Raw genomic sequence first — 13,888 nt, 5'->3', positions numbered from 1 at the left:
ACTAATTTATACAAGACTCTATTACATGTTTTTAAGTCATATGCAAGAAATTCTTTCATCACAATTATCCAATTAATCAGTTTTGTTGATTTATAACACCATTTTGAAGATAATTACACAATTTTTTTCAGTTACTATAACAAACCTCAACATTTCCTATTACCTTGTGAACTTGTTTCTGCCTTAAACCATCTGCATTCCCTCCCATGATAGAATAAACACTAATACGCCCATCAAAGGAAGCAGCTGACAAGACTGCAGGATTTCTGGGACACCACTGAATATCAAAGCACCATTGTGTATTGGTGGGAAGTTCATACAAGACCTAGACCAAAAAAAAAAATAATAAAAGGTCAGAAAATAGTATAATTACTTCATAGCCAAAACACATGAATTAATATGATCAACAAATATAGCTTAATTAAACATTCTGTTTTAGACAGTGGCTTTAGCTAGGAAAAACAAGTATAAAAATCTCTTTAAGGTCAAGAAAGTCCATTATGATGGTCTGTTATAATAAAAGGAAACTCTACTGAAAATTTCAACCAGATTTAGAATAAGTACATCTTAAATACAGATATTTTTGTTTTTATTGAAATGATATTACTAGATGCATGTGAAAGACCAGAACACTCTATCAGAGTTAACTCATTAAATTCTAAAAGATAACTGGTGTGTTGTCCAACTGTTTTTGCCTGCCAAGACCCAAACAACTATATTTAGACTACTTTAAGACCAAATTTTAATAATAAGCTTGAAGGAATTCACTGAGAAATTAGGCTTCTCATTAAAGCAAGAAAACAGGTATACATCATTCTTATTACTGCAGAATCGAAACAGAAATTGACATAAACAGTCTTTTTTATAAGGAAAAAATATTGAAAAACTATATAAAATTTTTACAATGTAGTAACTGTTCACTCAAAATTAGTGTGATAGGCCCTGGCTGGCATAGCTCAGTGGATTGAGTGCAGGCCTGCGAACCAAAGGAGCGAGGTTCAATTCCAAGTCAGGGCACATGCCTGGGTTGCAAGCCAGTTCCCAGCAGGGGACACACGAGAGGCAACCATACATTGATATTTCTCTCCCTTTCTCCTTGCCTTCCCCTCTAAACATAAATAAATAAAATCTTAAAAAAAATTAGTGTGATAGTAACATGCTCATAAAGCACAGATTTTGCAGCTTTAAGAAGGGGAATAGGGAGTAACTGTTTAATGGGTACAGACATTCAATTATAGAAGATAAAAAAGTTCTGAAGATGGATGGCGGTGATGGATGCACAATAATGTGTATGTACTTATGTTACTGAACTGCATACTGAAAAATGGCTAAAATGGAATCATGAGTATTTTACCATGATAAAAACATAGGGTCAGCATGCATTTTTAAAAAGAAAAAGAAGTAAAATTAGCTTAACTTTGGCTTATATACTATTTTAAAACAATTAAATGAGAAGATATTTGGCCTGCCTGTCTCTGATGCTTAAGCTTGTTGCTACAACTCCCTTCATGATATTTGAATCACTTGTGTATTTTTAATTGACATTTGAACAAAACATTTACTGTTTCTTTTTTTAGTGCAGCATGCATGAAAAATTTATCACTTCAAGGTCTAAGCACACAAAACGAATTAAATGCAAAAATTCACTTCATCCATTTATATAACTAATAAAATTGAAAGTGATTTTCATGAATTTTGAACTCACTTCGGAAGACAGTAAGAAAGATGCAGGATTTCTATTCTTTAGTCTAAAATCATGAGGCAAAACTTACTGTTCTAATTTTTTTCTCTTGTTACTCCTAAATTTAGGGTTTCTACATTCTTTTAAGTGACACTTCATCTGAACACTTTAGGCCACAAATCAACTAAGAGAAGTACTTGTTTTCATTTTAATGTTATATATTAAAACCTAAAGATACTCTTATTTTTACCAGTATTCCATCAGGGTAACTAGCAAAGCACTTGCAATAATCTATCTTTACTTAGAAAAAGTAAAAGTTTAGAAGCTATAATTAAAATCTGCAAAGCAACTTCCGGCCAAGATGGAGGCGCAGGTGGAAACACTGTGTCCCCTCCCACAAATAAATTTAAAGACAGCTAAGTTTTAGAAACAAAAACGCAGTCAAAACAGTGAAAACTGAACTGTATGGAAGTCTGACAACAACAAACCACTCAGCCACCAGACAGGTCAGAGGGGCGGAGTCAGCAGCGGAGCGCGGTCAGGCTAAAAACATTGTTCTGTTCAACCAACCCAGGAGCAGAGGCGGAGGTGGTTGGTGAATCCCAAGCACAGGGTGGCCACGGGCAGGCGCAGTGAGGGCACAGAGAAGCTACTGACTGCGGTCACACATTCGCACGCAGAAAAACCAAGCGAAGGAGCGAACAGTGAGACAGATCGCTCAGGCTAGGGCCTCAGCGCCGGGAATTAGAGCCTGAAAGCACCAACTGGAAAGACTTTCTCGGGGTCAATGGGCCGGGAGAGGCTCCCAGGCTCACAGAGAGTTCACTGAGAAGACCCACAAGGTCCTGGAGAGTACACGGGCCCACACACCCAGAAACCAGCACCAGAGGGGCCCAATTTGCTTGCGGGAAGCTACAGAGGAGGCAGAAATCTGAGAGAGAGCACAGCTGAGCAAAGTGCAATTTTGCCCCCCTCTCTGACCCTGCCCCCCGACTGAGTTGCCCCACCCTGGTGAACACCTAAGGCTCCGCTCCTCATACATAACAGGTTCGAACAGACCAAACGCTATGACTCAAGAACAGCTCAAAGACCCAGAGCCTATAATTCTAAGAGAACAAGAAATAGCAAACCTTTCAGATGCACAGTTCAAATCACTGGTGATCAGGATGCTCACAGAATTGGTTGATTTTAGCCACAAACTAGAGGAACATATGAAGGCTAAACTGATTGAAATGAAGGGAAACCCATAGGAAACCAACAGTGATGGGAAGGAAACTGGGACTCAAATCAAGGGAGTGAACCAGAGGGAAGAAAGAAACAACCAAACAGAAAAGAAGGAAGAAACAAGAATTCAAAAAAATGAGGAGAGGCTTAGGAACCTCCAGGACATCTTTAAACATTCCAACATCCAGATTATAGGGGTACCAGAATGGGAAGAGAAACAGCAACAGGTGGAAAACTTATTTGAACAAATAATAAAGGAGAACTTCCCCAGTCTGGCAAAGGAAATAGACTTCCAGGAAATCCAGAAAGCTCAGAGAGTCCCCAAGAAGGTGGACCCAAGAAGGAACACACCAAGGCACATCATAATTACATTAGCCAAGATGAAAATGAAGGAGAGAATCCTAGAAGCAGCAAGAGATAAGGGGACAGTCACCTACAAAGGAGCTCCCATTAGACTGTCAGCGAATTTCTCTAAAGAGACCTTACAGGCAAGAAGGGGCTGGAAAGAAGTATTCCAAGTCATGAAATCCAAAGACCTACAGCCAAGATTGCTCTATCCAGCAAAGCTTCCATTTAGAATGGAAGGGCAGGTAAAGTGCTTCCCAGATAAGGTCAAATTCAAGGAGTGCATCATCACCAAGCCCTTATTATATGAAATGCTAAAGGGACTTATCTAAGAAAAAGAAGATAAAAAAGATGAACAGTGAATGAAAGGACAGCAAACTCAGTTACTAACAACCACACCTAAAACAAAAGCAAACCAAGAGGACAGCTAGATTGGGATCTGAAGCATAGAAATGGAGATCACAAGGAGGGTTAGCAACAGGGAAGTGGGAGGAGGAGAAGGGGGGAGAAGGTACAGAGAGTAAGTAGCATAGACAGTAGGTAGAAAATAGACAGTGGGGAGGGCAGGAATACTATGAAAAATACAGAATCTAAAGAACTTGTGACAAATGGACATGAATGAAAGGGGGGGAATGGTGGGGGAGGGGTGTGCAGGGTGGAGGGGAGCAAAGGGGGAAATGGGACAACTGTAATGGCTTAATCAATAAAATATATTTTAAAAATAAATAAATAAATAAATAAATAAATAAATAAATCTGCAGCATCTTGCTCAGTACTGAAAGAGAGAAAATCACTCAACTATTAATAATAATAAATTCATAATTAAAAGAACATTTTAGTACATAATCCAAAGCAAATAAAATTATATTTATATAACATTTACATTTAAATATGTAAATTTTTCTTCTACGGAGACAGTTTCTATATTCTCTTTTTTTTTTAATTTAATTTATTTATCTTTAGAAGGGAAGGGAAGGAGAGAGGGAGAGAAATATCAATGTACGGTTGCCTCTCATGTGTCCCCTGCTGCGAACTGGCCTGCAACCCAGGCATGTGCCCTGACTGGGAATCGAACAGTGATCATGTGGTTCGCAGACCCATGCTCAATCCACTGAGCTACACCAGCCATGGCTTCTCTCTCTCTCTTTAATCCTCACCCGAAAATTTGTTCACAGATTTGAGAGAGTGAGGATCGGGAAGAGAGAGAGAAAAGAAACAACAGTCAGTTGCCTCTCATATGCCCCTCACAGGTATGTGTTCCCTGACCAAAATATGAACCTGCAACCTTCTGTTGTATAAGGACTAAGGATCAACCAACTAAGCTGCCTGGCCAGGGCATTCCTACATCTAAATTTCTTTGAGTAAAACATTTAACAAATTAATATTACAAGACATTATGTCCTTGCTGAATAATTCATAAGAGAAATTAAAAACCTATTTCTACTGATTTCCAGAAGTCAAAGATCTTCAGGAATGATAAGACAGGAAAAAGACCCAAACCTTGAACAGTCCTATTCTGAAGGCACCAATTTCCAGAAACTACATGTTAAATAAATCAAACCAACTACTTCTGAGTCTAGGTAAATACCTTGTATTGGAAATGGAGGATACGGGCGATCACTAATTTCAAATACAGTATTTTAATGACTAATTTTCCCAGATAATACAACTTAATCTAGAAAATGTTTCTGATAAAAATCTGTACCAGATTAACTTTTCATACATATCTCCATCTACTTTCTTTTTAAAAAGATGTTATTTATTTGTTTATTTATTTTTCAGTGGAGGGAAAGGGAAGGAGAAAAAGAGGGAGAGAAACATCAATTTGTGGTTGCCACTCACACACCCAATGGGAACCTGGCCTGCAACCCAGGCATGTGCCCTGACTGGGAATCTAATCAGCGACCCTTTGTTTCTCATTCCATGCTCAATCCACTGAGCTACACCAGCCAGGGCCCATCTACTTTCACGTCCTGAATTGTAATAGTGTGTTAAAGGATCCTTATGAAAAGTTTCTTATTCAGCTAGAAATAAAATATTATGATAGCTGTTAAATCTGAGAAATGTTTCCTCTTCATACCTCTCCTGTGTTTGGGTTGGAGCAGAGAATCTTGGCATCTTTTCCACAGCTCAGCAACAATTCAGGATCTGCCATGCTCCAAGCAATTGCCAAAATCCCCCTTACACAAAACAGAAAGAGATGAAAAAAGTTTTAACCTTGAAAACAACCAAATCTTCAAATTAGCTGTCTAAGCTTTAAAGATATACACGACAAACAAAAGTATAATTTCATGTAATCTTTCCAGGAAGCAGTGTAGTACTGCACATGCGTTTTAATCATTACAAAGATATTCAATACAGTGTGCAGTGTATAATAACAAAAGAAAATTCCCGACAACATGAATTGTGCAATAAAAAATTATAGATCATCTTTTGATGAGTAAATATGTAGTTAAAAATAATGTTGTGGAAATATAACTATTAAATGCTGGTTATAATTAATAAAAAAGGTTAACTGCACATTAATTTGAATAAAATGCATAATTGCAACATTTATAATAGTTATTGAAGTTATGTCCATATAAAGAAAAATATGTACAATAAAATGTTTTACCTATGGATGGGTAGGAAATGTAACTATTTCACATTTTCCTTATGTCGACATTTTCTACCTTTTGTTACCAGAGAAGTTCTAGTATATGACCTTTTTTAATTAAATGAAAAACGTAAAAATCTGCCAAAGATCTGATTTTACACTCATTTTTGCATTTTAATAGCTTTTGATTTTGATCCTAAGTATAACAAAAGTAATATTTTTGGTAACTGTTCTGAAAATTTAGATTAAGTTACATAAAAATATCACCATCAAACACACAAAAAATGCTATTAACACCTTGTCTTTTCTATATTCATCCTCTGTTGTTTAGAGACAGAAGCAGGTAAGTAAACATCATACATAGGGACTTCCTATGAAAATACTAGGGACTTCCTCCAAGATGGAGGTGTAGGTGGAAACACTGTCCCTCCTCTCACAACCAAGTTTAAAGTCAACAAAGTTTCAGTAACAAAAACGCAGCCAAAACACAGAAAATTGAGCTATAGGAAAGTCCAACAACAACGAACTGTTCAAGCCAGACTGATAAGGGGGTCGAAGCCAGCAGCGGTGCAGGGTCAGGCAGGAAAGATCCCCTGACCCAGGCACGAAGGCAGCTGTGACCTGATCCCAGGTGTGGGGTAGCAACAGGAAAACCCAGTGAGGGCGTAAGGCAGCAGGCTGACCGCAGTCACACAGTCGAGTGCAGATAAACCAGGCAAAGGAGTGAGCAGTGAGACAGACTGCACAGGCCCCAGCGAAGGGAAGCAGTAGAGGGGACCGACATTGCCCCTTTGACCCCGCCCCTACAACCCAATGACTTTGACAGCGTTACAACCCAATGACTGAGTTGCCTGGCCCTGGTGAACATCTAGGGCTCTACCCGTCATACATAACAGGTGAGAACAGACCAAAACATGGCTCAATAAGAACTCAAAGCCCAACAGCCGATAACTGTAAGTGACCATGAAATAGCCAACCTATCAGATGCACAGTTCAAAATACTGGTGATCAAGATGCTCACAGAACTGGTCGATTTTAGTCGCAGAGGAACATATGAAGGCTAAACTGATTGAAATGAAGGGAAACCCACAGGAAACCAACAGTGATGGGAAGGAAACTGGGACTCAAATCAAGGGAGTGAACCAGAGGGAAGAAAGAAACAACCAAACAGAAAAGAAGGAAGAAACAAGAATTCAAAAAAATGAGGAGAGGCTTAGGAACCTCCAGGACATCTTTAAATGTTCCAACATCCAGATTATAGGGGTACCAGAAGGGGAAGAGAAACAGCCACAAGTGGAAAACATATCTGAACAAATAATAAAGGAGAACTTCCCCAGTCTGGCAAAGGAAATAGACTTCCAGGAAATCCAGGAAGCTCAGAGAGTCCCCAAGAAGGTGGACCCAAGAAGGAACACACCAAGGCACATCATCATTACATTAGCCAAGATGAAAATGAAGGAGAGAATCCTAGAAGCAGCAAGAGATAAGGGGACAGTCACCTACAAAGGAGTGCCCATTAGACTGTCAACTGATTTCTCAAAAGAGACCTTACAGGCAAGAAGGGGCTGGAAAGAAGTATTCCAAGTCATGAAATCCAAAGACCTACAGCCAAGATTGCTTTATCCAGCAAAATTTTCATTTTGAATGGAAGGGCAGATAAAGTGCTTCTCAGATAAGGTCAAATTCAGGGAGTTCATCATCACCAATCCTTATTATGTGAAATGTTAAAGGGACTTATCTAAGAAAAAGATGAAAAATATGAACAGTGAAAGGATAGCAAACTCACAGATATCAACAATCACACCTAAAACAAAAGCAAACCAAGAGGACAGCCAGATCAGCAGTGGAACCATAGAAATGAAGAACACATGGAGGGTTAGCAACAGGGGAGTGGGAGGAGGAGAAGGGAGGAGAAAGGGGGAGAAGGTACAGAAAATAGCATAGACAGTAGGTAGAAAATAGGGGGAAGGGCAAGAATAGTAGGGGAAATATAGAATCTAATGAACTTGAGAGACATAGTCATACACTAAAGGCGGGGAATGGTGGGGTAGGGGTGTGCAGGGTGGAGGAGAATGAAGGGGGGAATAGAACAAGAGCTGTAATGGTCTAATCAATAAAATATATTTAAAAAAATAAAAATAAAAGCAAGATTTCTCTATCCAGCAAAGCTATCATTAGAATCAAAGGGCAAATAAAGAGCTTCTCAGACAAGAAACAGCTAACGTAGTTAAGTTCATCATTACCAAGCCATTATTATATGAAATGTTAAAGGGATTTATTTAAGAAAAAGATCAAAACTATGAACAACAAAATGACCATAAAATCTTATCTTTCAACAACAGAATAAAATAAAACAAACTAAGCAAACAAGCAGAACAGAAACAGAATCAAAGATACAGAGAATGAGTTCGAGGTAGCCAGGTAGGATGGGGGAATTAGGGGGAGAGGTGAAAAGGTGAAAGGATTAAAAAGCACAAATTGGTAGTTACAGAATAGTCATGAGATATAAAGTACAGTATAGAAGATCTAGAAGCCAAAGAACTTATATACATTCCTGAGGGAGTAGGGGGTGTTCAGTGGAGGAAGAAGGGTGAAAAAACTGGGACAACTAATAGCATAATCAATAAAATACAATTAAAAACAAACAAAATTTCTCAAAATCATCCCTTCTTTACTAAAAGCTGACTGAAGTATAACATCTGAATAGGAATTACATTTTTTAAAATATTTTATTTATTTATCTTTATAGGGGAAGGGAAGGAGAGAGGAAGAGAAACATCAATGTATGGTTGCTTCTCGTGTATCCCCTGCTGGAAACTGGGCCCTGCTGGGAACTGGCCCCTGCCAGGAACTGGCCTGCAACCCAGGCATGTGTCCTGACTGGGAATCAAACCACGATCGTCTGGTTCACAAGCCCGCGCTCAATCCACTGAGCTACACCAGCCAGGGCAGGGATTACATTTTGACTGAACTCTTTACTTCCTTAAAAGAAACTCAAGGAGAAGTCACAATTCTAAGACTTTTTAGTGTGCAAATCTACTACCCAGAGGCAAAAATGGATTTAAAGCTTTAGTTTATGCCCTGGCTGCATAGACCACTTGGTTAATGTGTTGTCTCAGTATGCCAAGATGCAGGTTCAATCCCTGGTCATGGCACATATAAGAATCATGCAATGAATGCATAAATTAAATAAAATAAGAAACTGATGGGGTTTTTTTCTTTCTCTCTCTCTCCTTCTCCCTTCTTCTCACTCTAAGACAAGTAAGTAAATTTTAAAAAATTTATTGAACAAATATGTATAAACTCCTTGGGTACCTGAATATCAATAGCAGGAAATTTGTCAAATTACTAACTGAATTTAATGGTACTAAAATATTAATATGAGAAAATTCTCATGTCTTTTTAAGAACATCCACACATTAAAACTGAAACGCAGAATGAGCCACTTACTTTCTCAAAAATGTTTGCTTTTATTTTATTTTTTTAAAATATATTTTATTGATTATACCATTATAGTTGTTCTATTCCCCCCCTCATTCCCCTCCACCCGCAAACTCCCTCCCCCACCATTCTCCCCCCCTTAGTTTATAACCACCTGTCTCAAGTTCTTTAGATTCTATATTTCCCCCAATATTCTTGCCCTCCCCCCTATCTATTTTCTACCTACTGTCTATGCTATTTTCTGTACCTTCTCCCCACTTCTCTTCCCCCCACTCCCTTGTTCCTAACCCTCCATGTGCTCTTCATTTCTATGGTTCCACTCCTGATCTAGCTGTCCTCCTGCTTTGCTTTTGTTTTAGGTGTTGTTGTTGATAACTGTGTGTTTGCTGTCCTTTCACTGTTAATATTTTTCATCTTCTTTTTCTTAGATAAGTCCCTTTAACCTTTCATATAATAAGGGCTTGGTAATAATGAACTCCTTGAACTTGACCTTATCTGAGAAGCATTTTATCTGTCCTTCCATTGTAAATTAAAATTTTGCTGGATAAAGCAATCTTGGCTGTAGGTCTTTGGATTTCATGACTTGGAATACTTCTTCCCAGCCCCTTCTTGCCTGTAAGGTCTCTTTGGAGAAATCCACTGACAGTCTGATGGGAACTCCTTGGTAGGTGACTGTTCCCTTATCTCTTGCTGCTTCTAGGATTCTCTCCTTCATTTTCATCTTGGCTAATGTAATGATGATGTGCCTTGGTGTGTTCCTTCTTGGGTCCAACTTCTTTGGGACTCTCTGAGCTTCCTGGACTTCCTGGAAGTCTATTTCCTTTGCCAGACTGGGGAAGTTCTCCTTTATTATTTGTTCGAATAAGTTTTCCACTCATGGCTGTTTCTTTCCCCCTTCTGGTACCCCTATAATCTGGATGTTGGAACGTTTAAAGATGTCCTGGAGGTTCCTAAGCCTCTCCTCATTTTTTTGAATTCTCATTTCTTCATTCCTTTCTGGTTGGATATTTTGTTCTTCCTTCTGGTCCATTCCATTGATTTGAGTCCCAGTTTCCTTTCTATCACTATTGGTTCCCTTCATTTCAATTAGTTTAGACTTCACATGTTCCTCTAATTTGTGACTATAATCAACCAGTTCTGTTGATTATAGCATCATGATCACCAGTGTTTTGAACTGTGCATCTGAGAGGCTGGCTATTTCTTGGTTGCTTAGAGTTATCAGCTTTGGGGCTTTGAGTCTTCTTGAGCCATATTTTGGACTGTTTGTGCCTCTTATGTATGAGGATCAGAGCCCTAGGTATTCACCAGAGCAGGGCAACTCAGTCGCTGGGTTGTGATGCTGTATGTGGAGGCAGGGTCAACGACGAGCAATGGCGTCCCATTTCCCACTGCGGCCCCCACAGGTGCGGCAGCTGCTACCATCACGGGGGCCCGCGCGTTTTGTCCCACTGCACTCGAGTGTGCCACCGCCGTCAGCCCTCGCCCCCTGGGGCCTGCGTGGTCTGTCTCACTGTGCACAAATGTGCAACCCCAGTCAGTCTGCCCCACACCCTGACTGGGTCCGGGCCACTTGCGCACCTAGTTCAGGGGATCTTTCCTGCCCCACCCTGCTCCACTGCTGGCTCCGCCCCTCTTATCATCCCGATTGAAGGGTTAGTTGTACTCGGACTTCCGTATAATTCAATTTTCTGTTCTTTGGCTGTGTCTTTGTTCTCCAAACCTTTGTTGTATTCAAACTTGGTTGTGGGAGAAGGCACAGTGTTTCCACCTATGTCTCCATCTTGGCGGAAGTCCTAAAAAATGTTTGCTTTCAAATCAAAATAAAAACTTAGAAATAAAACAAACTTTTCAATTCTGGCTTGACATTGAATGTTAAGCAAGACTCTTCACAAGTATAATGACCCTAAGAAACAGCAAATTGTATAATGTCAAGAGTTGTCCTGAAGTGCTATGATCCACTGGAATTTTGCTCTATTAAATTATTACTTAAAGTCAGTAGTGGAAAATCGTTTAAACATTTTTGAACTGATATGGTATAATTTAGCTACCATTTTGGGGTATAGAAAATCAGATGTCTACTACTTAAAATAAAAACAAACCATTCACACTAACTTCTACATGACAGACACAAAGCAGATTCCATAATTTAATAAAAATTATCTGATTAGTCAAAGTAATAAGTAAATATTTTTTAAAATAAACAAGTTCCTTAAAAGAGAAGCATGATACCTGGCATGGTTTTCCAGGACACGGAGTGGAGTAGAAGCAAAGCGAAGATCCCATACCTGGACCACTGGTAACCTATCATCTTCAGATGAGAGAACCATTTGAGTAGCAACTTCAGGATGCCAAGCCAACCCAGAGCAATGCATCTGCAGATAGTTAAGGCCCATATTTTATTAATCATATAATTTTATGAATAGCCAACTGAACTTAAGGGATATACTTTTGTTGAAACAAAAAGTAGAAAACATCAACTCAGGCTTAGTCTATTTTTTAAAAATCTGGGGAGAAGGTGAAGAGGGTATAGGAGAGATAAATGGTAATGGAAGGTTCACCTGGAGTAGTGAACACACAATAAAATATACGGATAATGTATTATAAAACTGTACACCTGAAACCTATACAATAATACTAACCAATGTCAGCCCAATATTTAATTTAAAAAATCTATAAATGATTAAATTTTGGTAGACAGGAATCTTAAAAGTAAAAACTTTAAATGTCTTCAATTCATCCAGCTATTTGACACATAAAACCATTCTGAGACAGAATTATTCTACATCAAAAATGTTTTCCTACCAAAATTATAACTAAAAGGAAGTCTTAAATTAAATTTAAAATGTAATACTTTTAAAAAATAAAAATAACAAAGATTTTTAATAACAAAAATCCACATCTTCTGTTTTATCAGAACAATCAAGATAATATGTCTAAGCAACGACTACCATCAAATGTTCACATAGGGACAAATTAACATTACTGAGAATTACTTGGAAGTTCAGATCCTATTAAGTATTCCAGAAGATGACTGACATGTTTATTGTATACTATATTTCATTGAAACTTGTTTTAAAACTCTTGATTCACTGAAGAAAAAAAAAACCACCACCCTGGAGAAATACTCTTCTAAATATTTTTTTGTTGTTGAAAAATCATATATTCTTTGACTTAAGCAAACTCATTTTGAAAATGTCCAGCTATAAAATGTAATTAAAAACAAACTAACAAAAAAATGCCCTAAAGGCAACTACATTATCTTACAGGACATGATGGAATAAAATTACAAAAATCGGATAAAATATTTGATGTGTTATACAGCAGAATTGACTAGGCAGTGGGAGAACATCAGCTAACTTTAGCAGTACCTAATAAAAGAGATGAAGCCAGGAGTTTGGAAACTACGAGTTCACAGTTATAAAACTACTTTCAGGGAAAATCTTTACATTTTAGAGAAAAGTAAACCTGAATTAAAAAGTTGCTATAGCCCTGACCGATGTAGCTTGGCTGGGTGTCTTCCTGAAAAGTGAAAGGTCACTGGTTTGATCACTGGTCAGGAAACATGCCCGGATTGCAGGCTGTTCCCCAGGCGGGTATGTGCAAGAGGCAACCATTGATGTTTCTCTCACATATTGACGTTTCTCTCCCTCTCTTTTACCTTCCCTTCCCCTCCCTCTAAAAATAAATAAAATATATTCTTAAAAACTTGTTGTAATACTTTGCAACAGCTGGCAGAACAAGCAGAATATCATAGAATAAGGCTCCAATCTCTCTTCACCATTAACAATATCCAACATGGTTTACTGAGAACTTTATATTCCTTATGGAAAAATCTTATTCTTCCAACATGACTGGTCCATGAAATTACAGGTTTTGACTTTACAAAAATTTTATTTGTTGCCAGCTTTGACAAATGATATAGGATTACCTAGAGAGAATACAAAATATTCATCACAAATCATACACTTACCCTGTTATTATGATCACTAACTTTAATGATAGGTTCATTTTTTCTAAGATCCCATACAGTGGCCCGGCCACTGGGACTGGCTGATGCTAAAATGTGCTGGACTTGTCTGTTCCATGCAATGCAGCTGATATCTTCTGGGGGCTATAAAGAATAAACGATTAAAAGTGATTTCTCAATTATAATCAAATTTAACCATAACATCTGATCCTCCTTTTTAAAAAATAATTATTTAAAAATCTAGGACTTCAAGCCAAGATGGAGGCATAGGTGGGAACACTCTGCCTCCTCGCACAACCAAAATTAAGGACAACAAAGATTTAGAAACAAAACACAACCAGAAGAGGCAGAAAATTAAACTGTACAGAAATCTGACAACCATTCAAACAGACTGGTAAGAATAGCGGAGTTGGAGGCCAGCAGAGAGGGCTCAAAGCAGGAAAAGGCAGTGGCTGCCACAACTGGGAACATAGGTGGCATAGGGCTGACCTTCATCACACATTCGCGTGCAGATAAACTAGGCAAAAATGGGAAGCCAGACAGACTGAGCAAGCCAGGGCTCCAACACCGGGAAATAAAGCCTAAAAGCACCAATTGAAAAGGTGCCAGGAGAGACTCCTAGTCTCACAAGAGA

At 38.5% G+C, this 13,888-nt stretch overlaps 1 protein-coding gene across 17 annotated transcripts in view; it reads right to left on the bottom strand.

Annotated features, from left to right (window-relative positions):
* The window catches only part of SEC31A (SEC31 homolog A, COPII component), a 97,650-nt gene that overhangs the window by 63,501 nt on the left and 20,261 nt on the right, over positions 1-13,888 (bottom strand). For all 17 annotated transcript variants that reach the window (XM_037035648.1, XM_037035656.1, XM_037035657.1 and 14 more), the window contains 4 exons: positions 13,258-13,398; positions 11,517-11,659; positions 5,331-5,430; positions 164-325 (listed from right to left, as the gene is read on the bottom strand). In XM_037035648.1, coding sequence (XP_036891543.1) covers positions 164-325; positions 5,331-5,430; positions 11,517-11,659; positions 13,258-13,398 — 546 coding nt within the window. The remainder of the gene's footprint in view (positions 1-163; positions 326-5,330; positions 5,431-11,516; positions 11,660-13,257; positions 13,399-13,888) is intronic.

This window comes from Sturnira hondurensis, unplaced genomic scaffold (genome assembly GCF_014824575.4).
Source record: "Sturnira hondurensis isolate 20B ecotype Veracruz unplaced genomic scaffold, ASM1482457v3 Scaffold0022542, whole genome shotgun sequence".
NCBI classification, from domain to species: Eukaryota; Metazoa; Chordata; class Mammalia; order Chiroptera; family Phyllostomidae; genus Sturnira; species Sturnira hondurensis.
Note: the sequence above shows the minus strand (reverse complement) of the source record. Positions and strands in the feature narration are given on the sequence as shown.